The sequence below is a fragment of the Oryctolagus cuniculus genome, chromosome 16, assembly GCF_051225735.1.
Source record: "Oryctolagus cuniculus isolate XC-2025 breed Fujian yellow rabbit chromosome 16, ASM5122573v1, whole genome shotgun sequence".
Classification (NCBI taxonomy): domain Eukaryota; kingdom Metazoa; phylum Chordata; class Mammalia; order Lagomorpha; family Leporidae; genus Oryctolagus; species Oryctolagus cuniculus.
This window is the reverse complement of record NC_142882.1, coordinates 19,851,334-19,863,623: the sequence shown is the minus strand read 5'-3', so window position 1 is coordinate 19,863,623 and position 12,290 is coordinate 19,851,334. Positions and strand designations below refer to the sequence as shown.

Genomic DNA, 12,290 nt, shown 5'->3' with positions numbered 1-12,290 from the left:
CCAGCTCCCCCCAGCTTCCCACAGGCTCAGGCCCTCCGTCCTCGGGCCTCGGGTGGCTCCCCGATGCCCGGACACCGTGCAGGAGGACTGCGAGGCAGGAGGGCTGAGGCTGCCCGGCGGGTGGCCAGGGCTTGGGCCCCAACACGCCATGGCACCGCAGGCACTGACCTGGCCTCACGCCACGATGCCGCCATGCTGCAGGGGCGACACGGAGGCCAGAGGGGGGCGCCCCCACCCTGCATCTGGCCCTGCACGGCACAAAGGTGGCCACATGCAGGTGGGATGACACAGCCTGCCTCCTGGTACCAGCTGGGACACACAGAAGAGCCTCCGCCATCGCGCCCTGGCCTCCACAGGCAGCCTGCTGGGTCTACAGGCTGGCTTGGAACCGCCCCAGCCTGGCCAAGGAGCACACGGTCCTGCAGGCGCTGCCCCAGGCTGGCCCTGCCATCGGGACCCTCGTGTGACCTGCCCGTGACACCCTCAGGCCTCCCGCCCCCAGGGCCCCGCTGCCCACCCACGCCCACAGCACGTGGCGCTCCTCAGGACCATGAGCCTCAGACCCGCCCCGGAGCCCGCAGCCAGCCCCGTGGGCCCTCCTGCCGGCCCGGGCCTCTGTGGGGTGACAGGTTCCCCCGTGACGGCCGAGAGCCTCCTCTCCCTAGCTCAGACACAAACAGGGACCCAGCCCGCAGGCCAGGCGCCAGCTCCAAGACAGAACCGGATCAGGGGTCGGGGACGCAGGCGAGCGGGAGGCAGGCCGGGGTGCTGGCTGTCCCCTCCCTCCCGAGCCCCCGTGAGCGGAGCACATCTCACTGGAGCAGCCTTCTGTGGGCATCCGACGCCAACCACAGAGGAAAGCACCCGCTCTCCCTGCACGGCGCCCACGCCCAGCCCGGGCCGCTTGGTGCACAGCCCCTCCTGCAAAGGGAAAGATGAGAGGAGGGGCCGGCGCTGTGGCGTAGCAGGTAAAGCCGCCGCCCGCGGTGCTGGTTCAAGTCCCGGCTGCTCCATTTCCAATCCAGCTCCCTGCCAATGACCTGGAAAAAGCAGTGGAAGATGGCTCAAGCATTTGGGCCGGTGTCACCCACGTGGGAGACCCGGAAGAAGCTCCTGGCTCAGCCCTGCCATTGCAGCCATCTGGAGAGTGAACCAGCAGATGGAAACTCGATTTCTCTCTCTCTCCATCTCTCCCTCTGTCTGTAACCCTAACTTTCAAATAAATAAAAATCAATCTTTAAAAAAGAGGCACGCCGAAGCCCCAGGCGCGGGAGCTGGCGCCCTGCCGGGACAGGAAGGCGACGGTGACCGGAGACGCTGAGGCGGCACCAGCCCTGGCTGGGGCGCTCTCTCGGGCGGGTTCTGGTGCTGCCGTGGCCAGCACACGCTCATCGGGACACTTCCTCCACGTGACCACGGAGCTGACAGGACAAGGGGCTGTGGCCAGCGCCCAGCTGCAAAGGGCCCCTGCCCCGCCCGCCCAGAGTCCAGGCCCCACCCCCAGGGGGCAGGGGCTGCGTCCCACTGCAGCCAAGGCAGCCCCGCCCGCCCAGAGTCCAGGCCCCACCCCCAGGGGGCGGGGGCTGTGACCCACTGCAGCCAAGGCAGCCCCGCCCGCCCAGAGTCCAGGCCCCACCCCCAGGGGGCGGGGGCTGTGACCCACTGCAGCCAAGGCAGCCCCGCCCGCCTGTCCAGTGCCGGCTTCAATTGCAAAGGTCACAGACAGGTCACAAATAAAAAGCCCAGTCCCACTGGAAGCCAGGCCACGCTGGACACGCCCCTGACCAAAGCTCCAGGGGACCAGGACTCCCGCGGCAGGGACGCTCTGAGGCCACGGGAGCCCACAGTGAGGGCCCTCGGGAGCCAGGCCCCGCCCTCTCAGGCCAGCCATCACACTACCTGCTGGGGAAACAGGGGCCGGAACACAGGACGCCCCGAGCACTCGGGCCGGCCCGGGACAGCACTCGCGTGAGCAGCCCAGGTCTCCCTGCCGCCCCCGGCCACTCAGGCTCCGTCCCTGGGGGGCCAGACAGTCTCTGTCTCAACGCAGAAGCCACCACGGGTGACAGGGAAGCAAGCCGCTGGCTGTGCCCCAGTGAAGCTCCATTTACACACCCAGGCTGGAGACGCGGGTTGGAAAGCCTGCGTCCCGTATCAAGTCCCAGCTCCCGGCGGATGGGCACCCGGGGAGGCAGCAGGTGTCTTAGGCCCCCGCCACCCGGGTGTGAGGCCTGGACGGAGCTCCCTGCTCCCGGCTTTGGCCTTGACCCAGTCCCTACTGCTGACATCTGGGGGATGAGCGAGCAGCTGGGAGTGGTCTCTCTGCCTGTCCCTCAACTTCTCTAAGTTTAGAAAAACACAGGTAGAAGGCTGGTCTCCTGGTGCAGGGGGTTCAGCCACGCCTGTGACACCAGCACCCCCTATGGGCGCTGGTTCAAGCCCCAGCTGCTGCACTTGCAATTCTTGGGAAAGCGGCCGAGGCTGGCCCGAGTGCTGGGGCCCCGGCACCATCTGGGCGACCCGAGGAAGCTCCTGGCTCCTGGCTGCGGTCTGGCCCAGCCCCAGCTGTTGTGACCACCTGGGGAGTGAACCAGCGGGTGGAAGATTTCCTTCTAACTCTGCCTGTCGAACAAGTAAAATAAATCTTAAAAGAGAAAGAGACAGACAGAGACGGGCAGAGGGCCAGACCCGGCCTTCAGCCGGCGGCTCGCCCTGCCTTCACGCTGGAAACGACGCCCCGGCGGCCGTAGCGGACGGTGGGACCGACGCGCAGCAAGCACACTGCAACCTGGTTTCCGGCAGGGACGCGGGCAGGGCCTCCAGGCCTCAGCTCCATCAGGCGACACAGCAGGGCCCCGGCCGGCTCTAGCGCTGACCCCGCAGGGACGGAGAGCGCTGGGGGGCCGGGGCCAGGAGGAGGCCCCAGCGGGGCCGGGCTGCTCCCTCGGGAGTGCCTCATCCAGACCCTAAGTCTGCGCCCGCAAGTGCCCGGGGAGGGGCCTACAGACGCCAGGGCAGGAAGCTGAACTTCCCCAAAAGCTGCCGTCGGAAAAGGAAGAGGGAAAAGGAGAAAGACCTCTGGAGCCGACGTAGCTGCTCCGGCTACTCAGGGCCACCCGCAGGCCGGCCGGCCAGGGGCCGCGCGTCCCGGGTGAGCGCACGGGCCCTCCCTCCCGGCAGCCACAGGAGCCCCAGAAAACCTCGCTGCTCCGCCTCCCTGCCACCCACATCCGCAGAGGCCTCAGGCCAAGGGCAGGAGCGGGGACACGGCCAGGAGGCCTCGCAGTGGGCAGCCGGCCTGGCCTGCAGGGCTCCAGGCTGCTTTCCACGGCGAACTAAGCCCACGTCCTCCCCCCCGACCGGAGACACCAGCGCTGACCTCGGCGCCCACCCGGGCTCCTCGCCCGCCCGTCCTGTCCCCTCCAGGGCCTTCGCTTGGATGGCGGTGGGAGGCTCAGGAAGTGGCAGCCACACTGTGGGACCGGGCCCTACCACCACCCTGCCATGAGTCGCCACGGTCACGGTCACTTCCATCCAGCCCACCTTCCCGTCCACTGTGGGCCCAAGTGAGCACCCCTGCACCCCCTTCCTCTCATCAGGGCAGGTTCCCTGCTTGAGGCTGTGGCTCAGGTGTGGCCCGAAGCCGGCGTGTGCCCACCCGACGCCCGGGCGCCCCCGCAGCTCAGGGCAGCTGGTCCGTGGTCAGGCCGGCGTGAGACGCCTGCTGGGCCATCGCAGCCACAGACGGGGCTCCAGGACCGCCTCCCACGGCGAGGATGGCGGCCACCAAGCAGAGGGCAGTGCAGACGCCAGCAGGGGGAGGGAACACAAGCCATGGCGACAGGCGGCCCGGGGAGTCCACGCTCGGCCAGCAACCCCACCGCGGGGCCCACAGCCTAGAGAACCAAAAGCCAGGACCCAGGACCGAGAGAGACCCCTGCATGCCGTGTCCACAGCGGCACTGCTGACGCGTCCAGGAGGCCAAAGTCACCCAGTGTCCACCGGGCAGGGACACCAAAGACCCCACGACCCCTCGGGACACGGGAGCGACGCCAGCTGGGCCCTCGCCGGGGTCGCCCGTCACTCAGGGTGGCAGGAGACGGAGGCTCGGCTGCCCTGCCCGGCTCACCGTGGTGGGCTGCACACAGGAAGTCGCTAAGGAAACTGGGAAGCCGCCGCCGCCGCCTTTGCCAGCAGAGCCGCGGCCGAGGGCAGTTTGGGTCCCGTGGGGCTCTCCTTTCTGGGGAGGGAAGCCGAGCCCACGGCGACCAGCGCGGCCCTGGCTGACTGTGGAGGCCGCAGAGCAGGGCCCTCGGCCCCCGCGAGTGGCTCTGCCGCCCAAGGGGCCCCCCGCGAGTGGCTCTGCCGCCCAAGGGGCCCCCCGCGAGTGGCTCTGCCGCCCAAGGGGCAGCAGGTCGAGGCGGGGGGAGGGGAGGGCATCCCCCAGAGACCAGCGAGAAGGACTGGCCTCGGCTCAGCTGCCACAGCGCCCTGGTGCTACAGGTGGCACACAGGCACGCCGGGGGATGACCCAGCCTCCTCTGGCCAGCCGGGGGCGACACCCACCGCCAGGCACTGACTCAGGACACAGCCCGACCATCATCCAGCTCAGATCGCAGCTCCCCCAGTGGCCAGTGAAGCCACCGCCCAGAATCTGCCGTGGGGCGGGCTGGCCCCACAGCGAACGAAATCCAAGAACCAGGAGAAAGACTAGGGGCGTCCGGGGCGACCGCGTCGTGCAAACCCACCTTCCAACTGCACACACGACCACGCCGCCACCGGGGAGACCCGGGCTCAGGCTGGCGCCCCGCGGCACACGGCTTGGCTGCAGCCCCCGACCACCGGGACCCCTGTGCCTTGCTGGTGAACAGCGAGGCCTAACAATGAAGCCAGCGCTTTTCTTTTTTTAAAAGATGTATTTATTTGGAAGGCAGAGTTATGGGGGGGGGGGGAGACAGAGAGCTGGTTCATTCCCCAGATGGCCATCTCAGCAGGGGCTGGGCCAGGCCAAAACCAGCAGCCAGGAGCTCCGTCCAGGTCTCCCGTGCGGGCTGCGGGGGCCCCAGCACTGGGCCATCCCCCGCTTCCCAGGTGCGTTAGCAGGGGGCTGGACCGGAAGCAAAGGGAAGCTGTCGTCCCAGCCGGCGGCCCAACCTGCTGTGCCGCACCGCCCGGCGCCTGAAGCGAGGCCTGTAGACGTGTCCGTGACACAGAGAAAAGGGGGGTCAGAAACACCCTGTTCCCGGGGCGCGGCACGGCGGTGCAGCCGCCGCCCGTGTCCCCAGCATCCTGTGCGAGTGCCGGTTCCAGTCCCGGCTGCTCCCCTTCCGATCCAGCTCTCTGCCAACACGCCCAGGGAAGCAGCGGAAGATGGCCCAGGTGCTTGGGCCCCTGCACCCACCTGGGAGACTGGATGGAGCTCCTGGCTGCTGGCTTTGGATCAGCCCAGCCCAGGCTGCTGCAAGCCATCTGGGGAGTGAACCCGTGGACGCAAGATGTACTCCTGTCCCCTGTAACTGCCTTTCAAATAAATAAATCCATCTAAAAAAAGGCCCAGGCACAAGCGACCTCCCGTGCACCTGCACCACCTCCACGTGGGCCCACCCTGGGCCCCAGCTCAGGCTCTGTCCACGGCCCCCTCCAGCCTCCCTGGGCACGCCCCGGCCAGCACCACAGACCAGACCACATTCCTCTGGGCCTCCAAGGTCTCGATGGAACCCAGTGCCAACCAAGTGTAGTCTCGGGCCCGTGCCAGCTCCGGGCACACGGGCACTCGTCCCCAGGCCCAGGCACGGCGCCCGGCACACACCGGAGACTGGAGACGCCGCCCGCAGAGGGCCCACGCTGCGCACGAGCCGCCCAGAAACAACGCGCAAGACCCTGGGAGCCCACCGCACGGGCGGCCAGGCGAGGCGCGACCCGGGAAGGGGCCGTCCCCTTAGCACGCCACAGAGCCTTTGCGCCGACCACACACAGTCAGGGAACTTCAGAGGGGAACTGCCCCACGTTCCGCGACTCCCACAAACATCAGCTGCACCCCAGGGGACCCGGGTGACTCAGCCAGGAGCCGCGTCCTGCTTGGCCAGGGCGGGATCCTGTCCAGGAGGGTATAATTAGCCTCCGACTCCACGCACGTGGCCGCTCGGTGCGGGACGGGTCCCTGCGGCCCCCCCCTGGCTGGTGGCTGGTTTCTTTGTCACTCGGCACGTGGGTCGGAGGGCGCGGGCCTCTGGGCATCCCCAGGCCCTGCTCCCCGCCCTGCAACTCAGTCCCCGGCGGAATCCCAACTGCCAAGTCAGAGGGCGACGTGGTGGGGGGGGGAAGGCCCCGCAAACAGGGACAGGCAGAGGGCCACAGCCGGGCGCCTGGTCCAGTGCTCCGCCTGTTTTTCAAGTCAGCTGGCCGTCCCTCGAGGTCTCCCTGGCGATGTCACAATCCATCCGGTGTGATGTCAGAACGGCTGCCAGGGTGATGAACTCTGGCCCCGCCGATGAGTCAACAGAGGGGTGGGTTTCGGGACGCACCATCATGCAGCAGGGTCACGCGGCCCAGGAAGAGGCTCCGCCCCCGCACCCCCACCCACCCCTGCCAAGATCAGCAGCTGGGACCCCACGCCTGGGCCGGCTGGAACAGTGACCCCCAGCAGGCTCTCAGCCACTCCCGGCTGGGAGGCCCTGGCTGACTCGGCCTCCAGGCCGCCCGTCCTCTCACCTAAGCCGTGGGCAGCGCCCCCTGGCAAGGCAGGCAGCGGGAGGGGCACGCGCCATGGACGTCGGGGCTCCTCGCCGCTCCCCGCTCGGACAAGGCTGCCAACGGGAGCAGTCCGCACGGCCCTTGCTCCCGGGGCCGGGACACCAGCGTCCGGCGAAGATGGGACCCCTCGCGGGGCCGCGTCCCTGTGGCTCAAGGCCCCTCCTAACCCCACCCGAGATCCCGCTCAGGCACTGGAGTGAGAGGGGCCGCAGGAAGGGGCTCCGGCCGTCCAGCTCCAGGACGGGCAGCCTTAGGGACCCAAAGCAGCTCCCGTCTGAGGTGCCTGCGTCAGCCCAAATGGGCGCCACGGCTCCCTCGCACCCCGGCACACCCCGGCACAGCCCGCCGTTCCCCCGCCCTGGTCCCCGAGCCTGTGCGTGCCTGGGCCCCTTGGCTCCGTGTCACCTCCCCCACCCCGGCCCCCAGACCCTGACCACTGCTCGGCCCTGCCAGCTCCTTGCTCGTGCGTCCCGCCTCTAGGAGCACCGCAGGTGCCCGGCCCAAACTGACCAGGCGCCACCACGTCGGTCAGCACGAGGACCCCGGCCCTACACAAACCGCGGGCGGGGAGCAGCCCTGCCCAGGCCTGGGGGGCCCAGAGGCAAGCTGGGGCGCTGTGAACACGGGGGGCAGGGGCTAAGAGGAGACTGTGGGGCAGAGGGGCTCAGGAACCGGGACCTCCCCCACCCAGTTCCGAGGGGAAGGGCCTAGGGCCGGGAGGGGTCGGCCCTCACCCAAGGCCTAGGGAGGCAGCAGCAGACAAGACACAAACCCACGCTCCCACCCCCAGGCCTCCGGACCTCCGCCCGGGCCCTCAGTTTTCCCATCAGCCAGCTGGGCCCTTGCAGCCCCCCAAGGCTGAAGCAGCCCAGGCCGTCAGGGCAGACCCCTGGGAGACGCCGCGGAGCCCACTCGGGGGGTCACACTCATAGGAGCACACAGCCGGCACTGCACACGGTGCCGCACCTGGAAGTGGCCGGCCGCCGGGTCCCCTCGGTGAGGGGAGGGGGGACCACAGACTGGAGGCCCCCTGGAGCGGGAAAGCCTCCTGGAGCAACGTCCCACCCCTCGCAACAAAACCCCTGTGCGCGGAGGTGCGCTTGCTGAAAACCCATCGCACCCACCGCCCCTCTGCCCAGGGGCGACAGCCACGTCCACGAGCGGTCAGCGGCCGGAACCCCGCAGCTGGCCCCCAACGCCTCACCCGGGGGCAGCTCACGGGCAGCCAGGGGGCCGGGGCCGGGGCGAGCCGTCCTCCCGGGAAGGTCCGGTTTAGTCAGGGATGTAACCCACACCCTACATTAAAAATAGCAGCGCGAGGGCACGAGGCGGCGGCCAGGGCGAAGGGAGCAGGAGAGGGCAGCGCCGGGGCAGGGCGCGGAGTCCGCGTCCCCCAGGGCTGGAGCCCCACCAGGGGCGGGCGCCTCCTCCTCCCACCTGCAGGGGCGCCTTCGACAAGGTGACAATCTGCTGGTCCAAAAAAACATGACAGCCCCCCCCCTTCTACGAAAGGGAGCGCGGAGACGGGGCACACCAGGGAACCCCCCCCCAAGAAGAGGGAAGACGCGCGAGGGGGGTGGGCACCAGGATGCACACGGAAGACTCCCAGCGTGGCTCCCGGTGCTGGCGGAGTCCCGCGCAGGAAGCCAGCCTCGCTCCTTCCTGGTTAGTCTCCCTCCTCCCTCCTCCCTCCTCCCTCCCCCGCCGCGGCGCGGCCCGCCCCTTCCCCCCCCAGCCCCAGGATACACAAACACACACGCCAGGGAGCCCCGCCTCCCCAGGACGGGCTCCAGCCCCCCGACCCGGCCACCTTAGAATGCGCAACCCCCCACCTCCCGGGGGAGGCGACAACCTGCTTCCCAAGCCGGCCCCCCCAACACTGGGCACTGACCACTTCCGTCCCCGGGTGGCCGGAGGGGGCCGTGCCACCCCCGCCCCAGGGGGCCCCAAACTTAGACCTGAAAGAAGGTGCAACACGGCGGACAGACACCCCCCAGGCCCTGGCCCTGGCCCGGGGGGGGGGGGGGACGGAAAGGCCTCCAGCTGCCCCAGCCCGCGCCCACCGACCCTTGGAAACTTCCAGCCACAGCGGCCGGGCTGCGGCAGCCCCGCTGCCCCCCAGGGGCCCACCTGCTACCGGCCGCCTCATTAGGAAAGCATCAGGGCTCTCGCCCCTCTCCACCTCCCCAAATAAAGCCTTTTCCCTTCTCCAAAGGGGACCCGCGAGCCAGGCCGGGCAGGAAGCTGGGACGGGCTGTCAGCTTCTGCCCAAGCGCCCCTCTCCCCCAAACAGCCTCCCACCTGGCGGGGACAGGTGCCCGGCCAGCAGCGGCCCGCCGATCTCCTCCTGGGCGGCAAGGGGCAGGCACGGCCCCCTCCCCACCGCTGCCCTTTCCAGGGGCGCGCACACGGGAGCCCCGCGCCCCCCACCCCCACCGCCGGGCACCGACAGCGCTGCCCGCCCCACCTCCACCCCCAGGTGCGCGATGCAGCTCCGGCCCAGGTGCCGGGCGGGCCGGGGAACGCCGCGGACGCCCCCCGGCCCCGGAGCACGGGTTCGTGCCGCCCCAGGGGGGGGCCTGGCCGCCGCCGCCGCCTCCCGGTGCCGGGCGGGGACGCAAGCCCCCGCCGCGGGCCAGGCCTTTCCGGCGGCCGCCCCGAGCCCCGGCGGCCCGGCGACCCCGCGAGCAGCCCTCCGCGGACCCCGCGCCCCCCGGCCCGGGCGCGTGAGGCCGGCCCGCAGCCCGGCGTCCCCGACGGCCGCGCCGCTCACCTGGCTGGCGCGGTAGCTCTCGAAGGCCTTCAGGGCACTGTCGGTGAGCTTCACGTGGAACACGGACACCCTGCTGCCGTCGCTCACCCGCCCGCACGACAGCCCGTAGCTCCGAGCCTCCTTCAGCGCCGCCATCTTGCGACCATCGCTCCCCAGCCCCCGCCCGCCCGGCTCCAGCGCCGCCGCGCCGGCCACGCCCCGCCCCACCGCCCGCTGACGCGCTGCATTATTCATGAGAAGCGGCTGGCCACGCCCCCTCCGGGCCCCGCGGGGCCAACCGTCGGCGCCGCGCACCCGGCTGGCGTGCTGCATTATTCATGAGCTGCGGTGGTCACGCCCCTGCCCCGGACCTCCTGCATATTCATAACAAGCGGCCCGCAGGTAGCCCCGCCTCTCGCGGGTGGGGGTGGGGCTCTAGAGGCGGCCACTTCCGTACAGGAACTCCGCCTCGACACGCGCACCCATCCGGGCCCCGCCCCCACAGGTATTATTCATGACCCTGACTCAGCCCGGCGCGCCCAGGCCCCGCCCCCCGGCCGCTGACGTGATGCATTATTTATGAGCGCTCCTCTGCCTTCCGTCTTTGGCTTCTGCTGGGAGCCGCAGCGAGGGCGTGGAAGGGGCGGGGCCGGCGTGAAACACGTGGTGGGGGTGGAGCCCGCGGCAGTCCGGCTTGGTGGGCGTGGGTATGTAAACGAGGCGCGCGTTGGACGCTGGGTTGGGCCGATGGGGCTTCCCTCGCAGGTGGGCGGACGGGATTTCCCAGGCGGTACTCCGAGGGGGAATCTGTAAACTCTGCGGTAAGAGTAGGATTCTGCCGGGAGAAGATCGCGCACCCCCTGAGGCCCCCCGAGCCTGGCTCCGGTTTTTCCTAAGCTGTATTTTGCACGCAAAATCGATCCTTTTAACTTGCACAACTTAGTGGCATTCCCTTGGCCTTGCGCAGTCATCACCTCTATCAGGATCCGGAATACCTGCATCCCCAAAAGCAGACCTCCCCGAGACCCCCGCCCCATCAGCAGCCACTCCCCGTCCCCTCGATCGGCCTGTTCTGGAGTCCCGCGTGGCATCCAGCTGCTGTTTGTAGGGTGCACCAACGCCCACAGCCCATGTCTGTTCCTCTTCGCGGCTGAGTGATGTCCCCTCCTATGGGCCTGGCCCGCTTCGTCCCACCCTGTTAGTGGGGCCTCTGGGTGGCTTCCCTGTTGGGGGCTGTGGAAGCCAAGGGAAGTAGGACCCTGACCTGCCGCACCTCTTGGCTTGGCCTCGGAGCGCTTCAGCTGGTTACAGTGCCGTGTGGCACAGCTCCGTCGGGTATGGGAGCCCCTGCTAGTCCAGCATCCTGCTACGGTGCACCCTGGAGGAGGCAGTGCCTGGCGCCCGCCCCGCCCCACCTCGCCGAGACCAGGCAGGCTGGAAGGACCAGCTGATGCGGGCTGTGGCCCCGACATTCCCGGGCTCTGCCGCCCTGGCAGTCAGGCATGACCTCAAGGTCCAAGCATTACTCCAGTGCTGCCGGGCAGGCCAGAAGTTCAGACAGCAGCCGGCACCGGGGCGCCGCGGGTTAAGCCACACTGGCACTGGTTCGAGTCCCAGCTGCTCCACTTCCGACCCAGCTCCCTGCTGACGCGCCTGGGAAAGCAGTAGAAGATGGCCCACGTGCCTGGGTCCCCTGCACCCACGGGGGAGACCCGGATGGAGCTCACGGCTCCAGCCTGGTCCAGCATCGGGGGCGTGAACCAGGGTGTGGGAACCCCCCTTTCAGCTTCTCTAATAAAAGTGGGCACAGAATGGGGACGGATGCACCCAGCACGCGGTTGGCACCTGGGTGAGCCGGCAGGGGCCTCTCCCACAGCCCTGGTCCGCGAGGCACCCCGTGGGCCAGCATCACAGCCCACGTCCGAGGGACACCCATAGCCCCTGCCCCAGCGCCCTGTGAGCATGGGCGACACCCAGCCTCGGGGCGGGGCAGCCCGAGAGCCTGCCGAGCTGGAGCGGCCACCTCCTGCTGCTTGGCTGTGGCAGGTGTCGTCCCCTCGTGGGCTGACCAGGAACCGGCGCAGGCGACACCCAGGACGGGGCAGCATGGGTAAGGATCTTCAGTGCTGGGCAGACGGAGGTCCCGACGCTGGCTCTGCCCACCCTGCTGTGTCTGGGGGGAGGAGGCAGGGGCAGGGAGCCGGCCTGGGTGGCAGAAGCCCCCCGAGGCACAGGGGGTGGGAGGAGCCCAGCTGGATCAGGCAGTGGGGGCTCCTGGAGTCAACCCCAGCTGCTGCCCCCGACCCCCAAAGCCCTGCAGGGCCTGTCCCACCGCATCCACCCTGAACTGGCCTTGTCTGACCGGGCCCCAGGGCCTTTGCACGGGCAGCACCACGGCACATAGGCTGCCTACAGACGCCTCCAGCCCCCAGACACACCTCTCACAGGTCCTGTTCAGGCACCCACAGCTCTCCCCGGGGACCCTGTGCCGGCAGCACGCCCAGTAGAGCTGTGATCCCACGGAGCCCACGCCATGGCCTCCAACCAGGGACACTGGGAGACTCCAGTCTCAGGTGGGGAAACAGGTGCCAGGGCTCAACGCGGGGGTGGGGGCAGGCGGGAGCTTCCAGGGCGCCCAGTCAGCTCCTGCCCTGGTGGCACCGGCTCCAGGCCTCAGTTCCCCGCCCTGTGAAATGGGCCCGTCATGTCCTGAGCGATCCCGGCTCGGCTCCGTCCCGGAAGCCGCGCCCCCGGCCACATCCCAGGCAGCAGAGGTAGAAAACAC

At 69.6% G+C, this 12,290-nt stretch overlaps 1 protein-coding gene across 1 annotated transcript in view; it reads right to left on the bottom strand.

Moving 5' to 3' along the window:
* The window catches only part of ELL (elongation factor for RNA polymerase II), a 39,828-nt gene extending 30,127 nt beyond the window's left edge, over positions 1–9,701 (bottom strand). The window contains exon 1 of the mRNA XM_070059021.2: positions 9,527–9,701. Within this exon, the coding sequence (XP_069915122.1) occupies positions 9,527–9,661 (135 nt within the window). The 5' untranslated portion in view covers positions 9,662–9,701. The remainder of the gene's footprint in view (positions 1–9,526) is intronic.
* Positions 9,702–12,290: the final 2,589 nt, after the last annotated feature.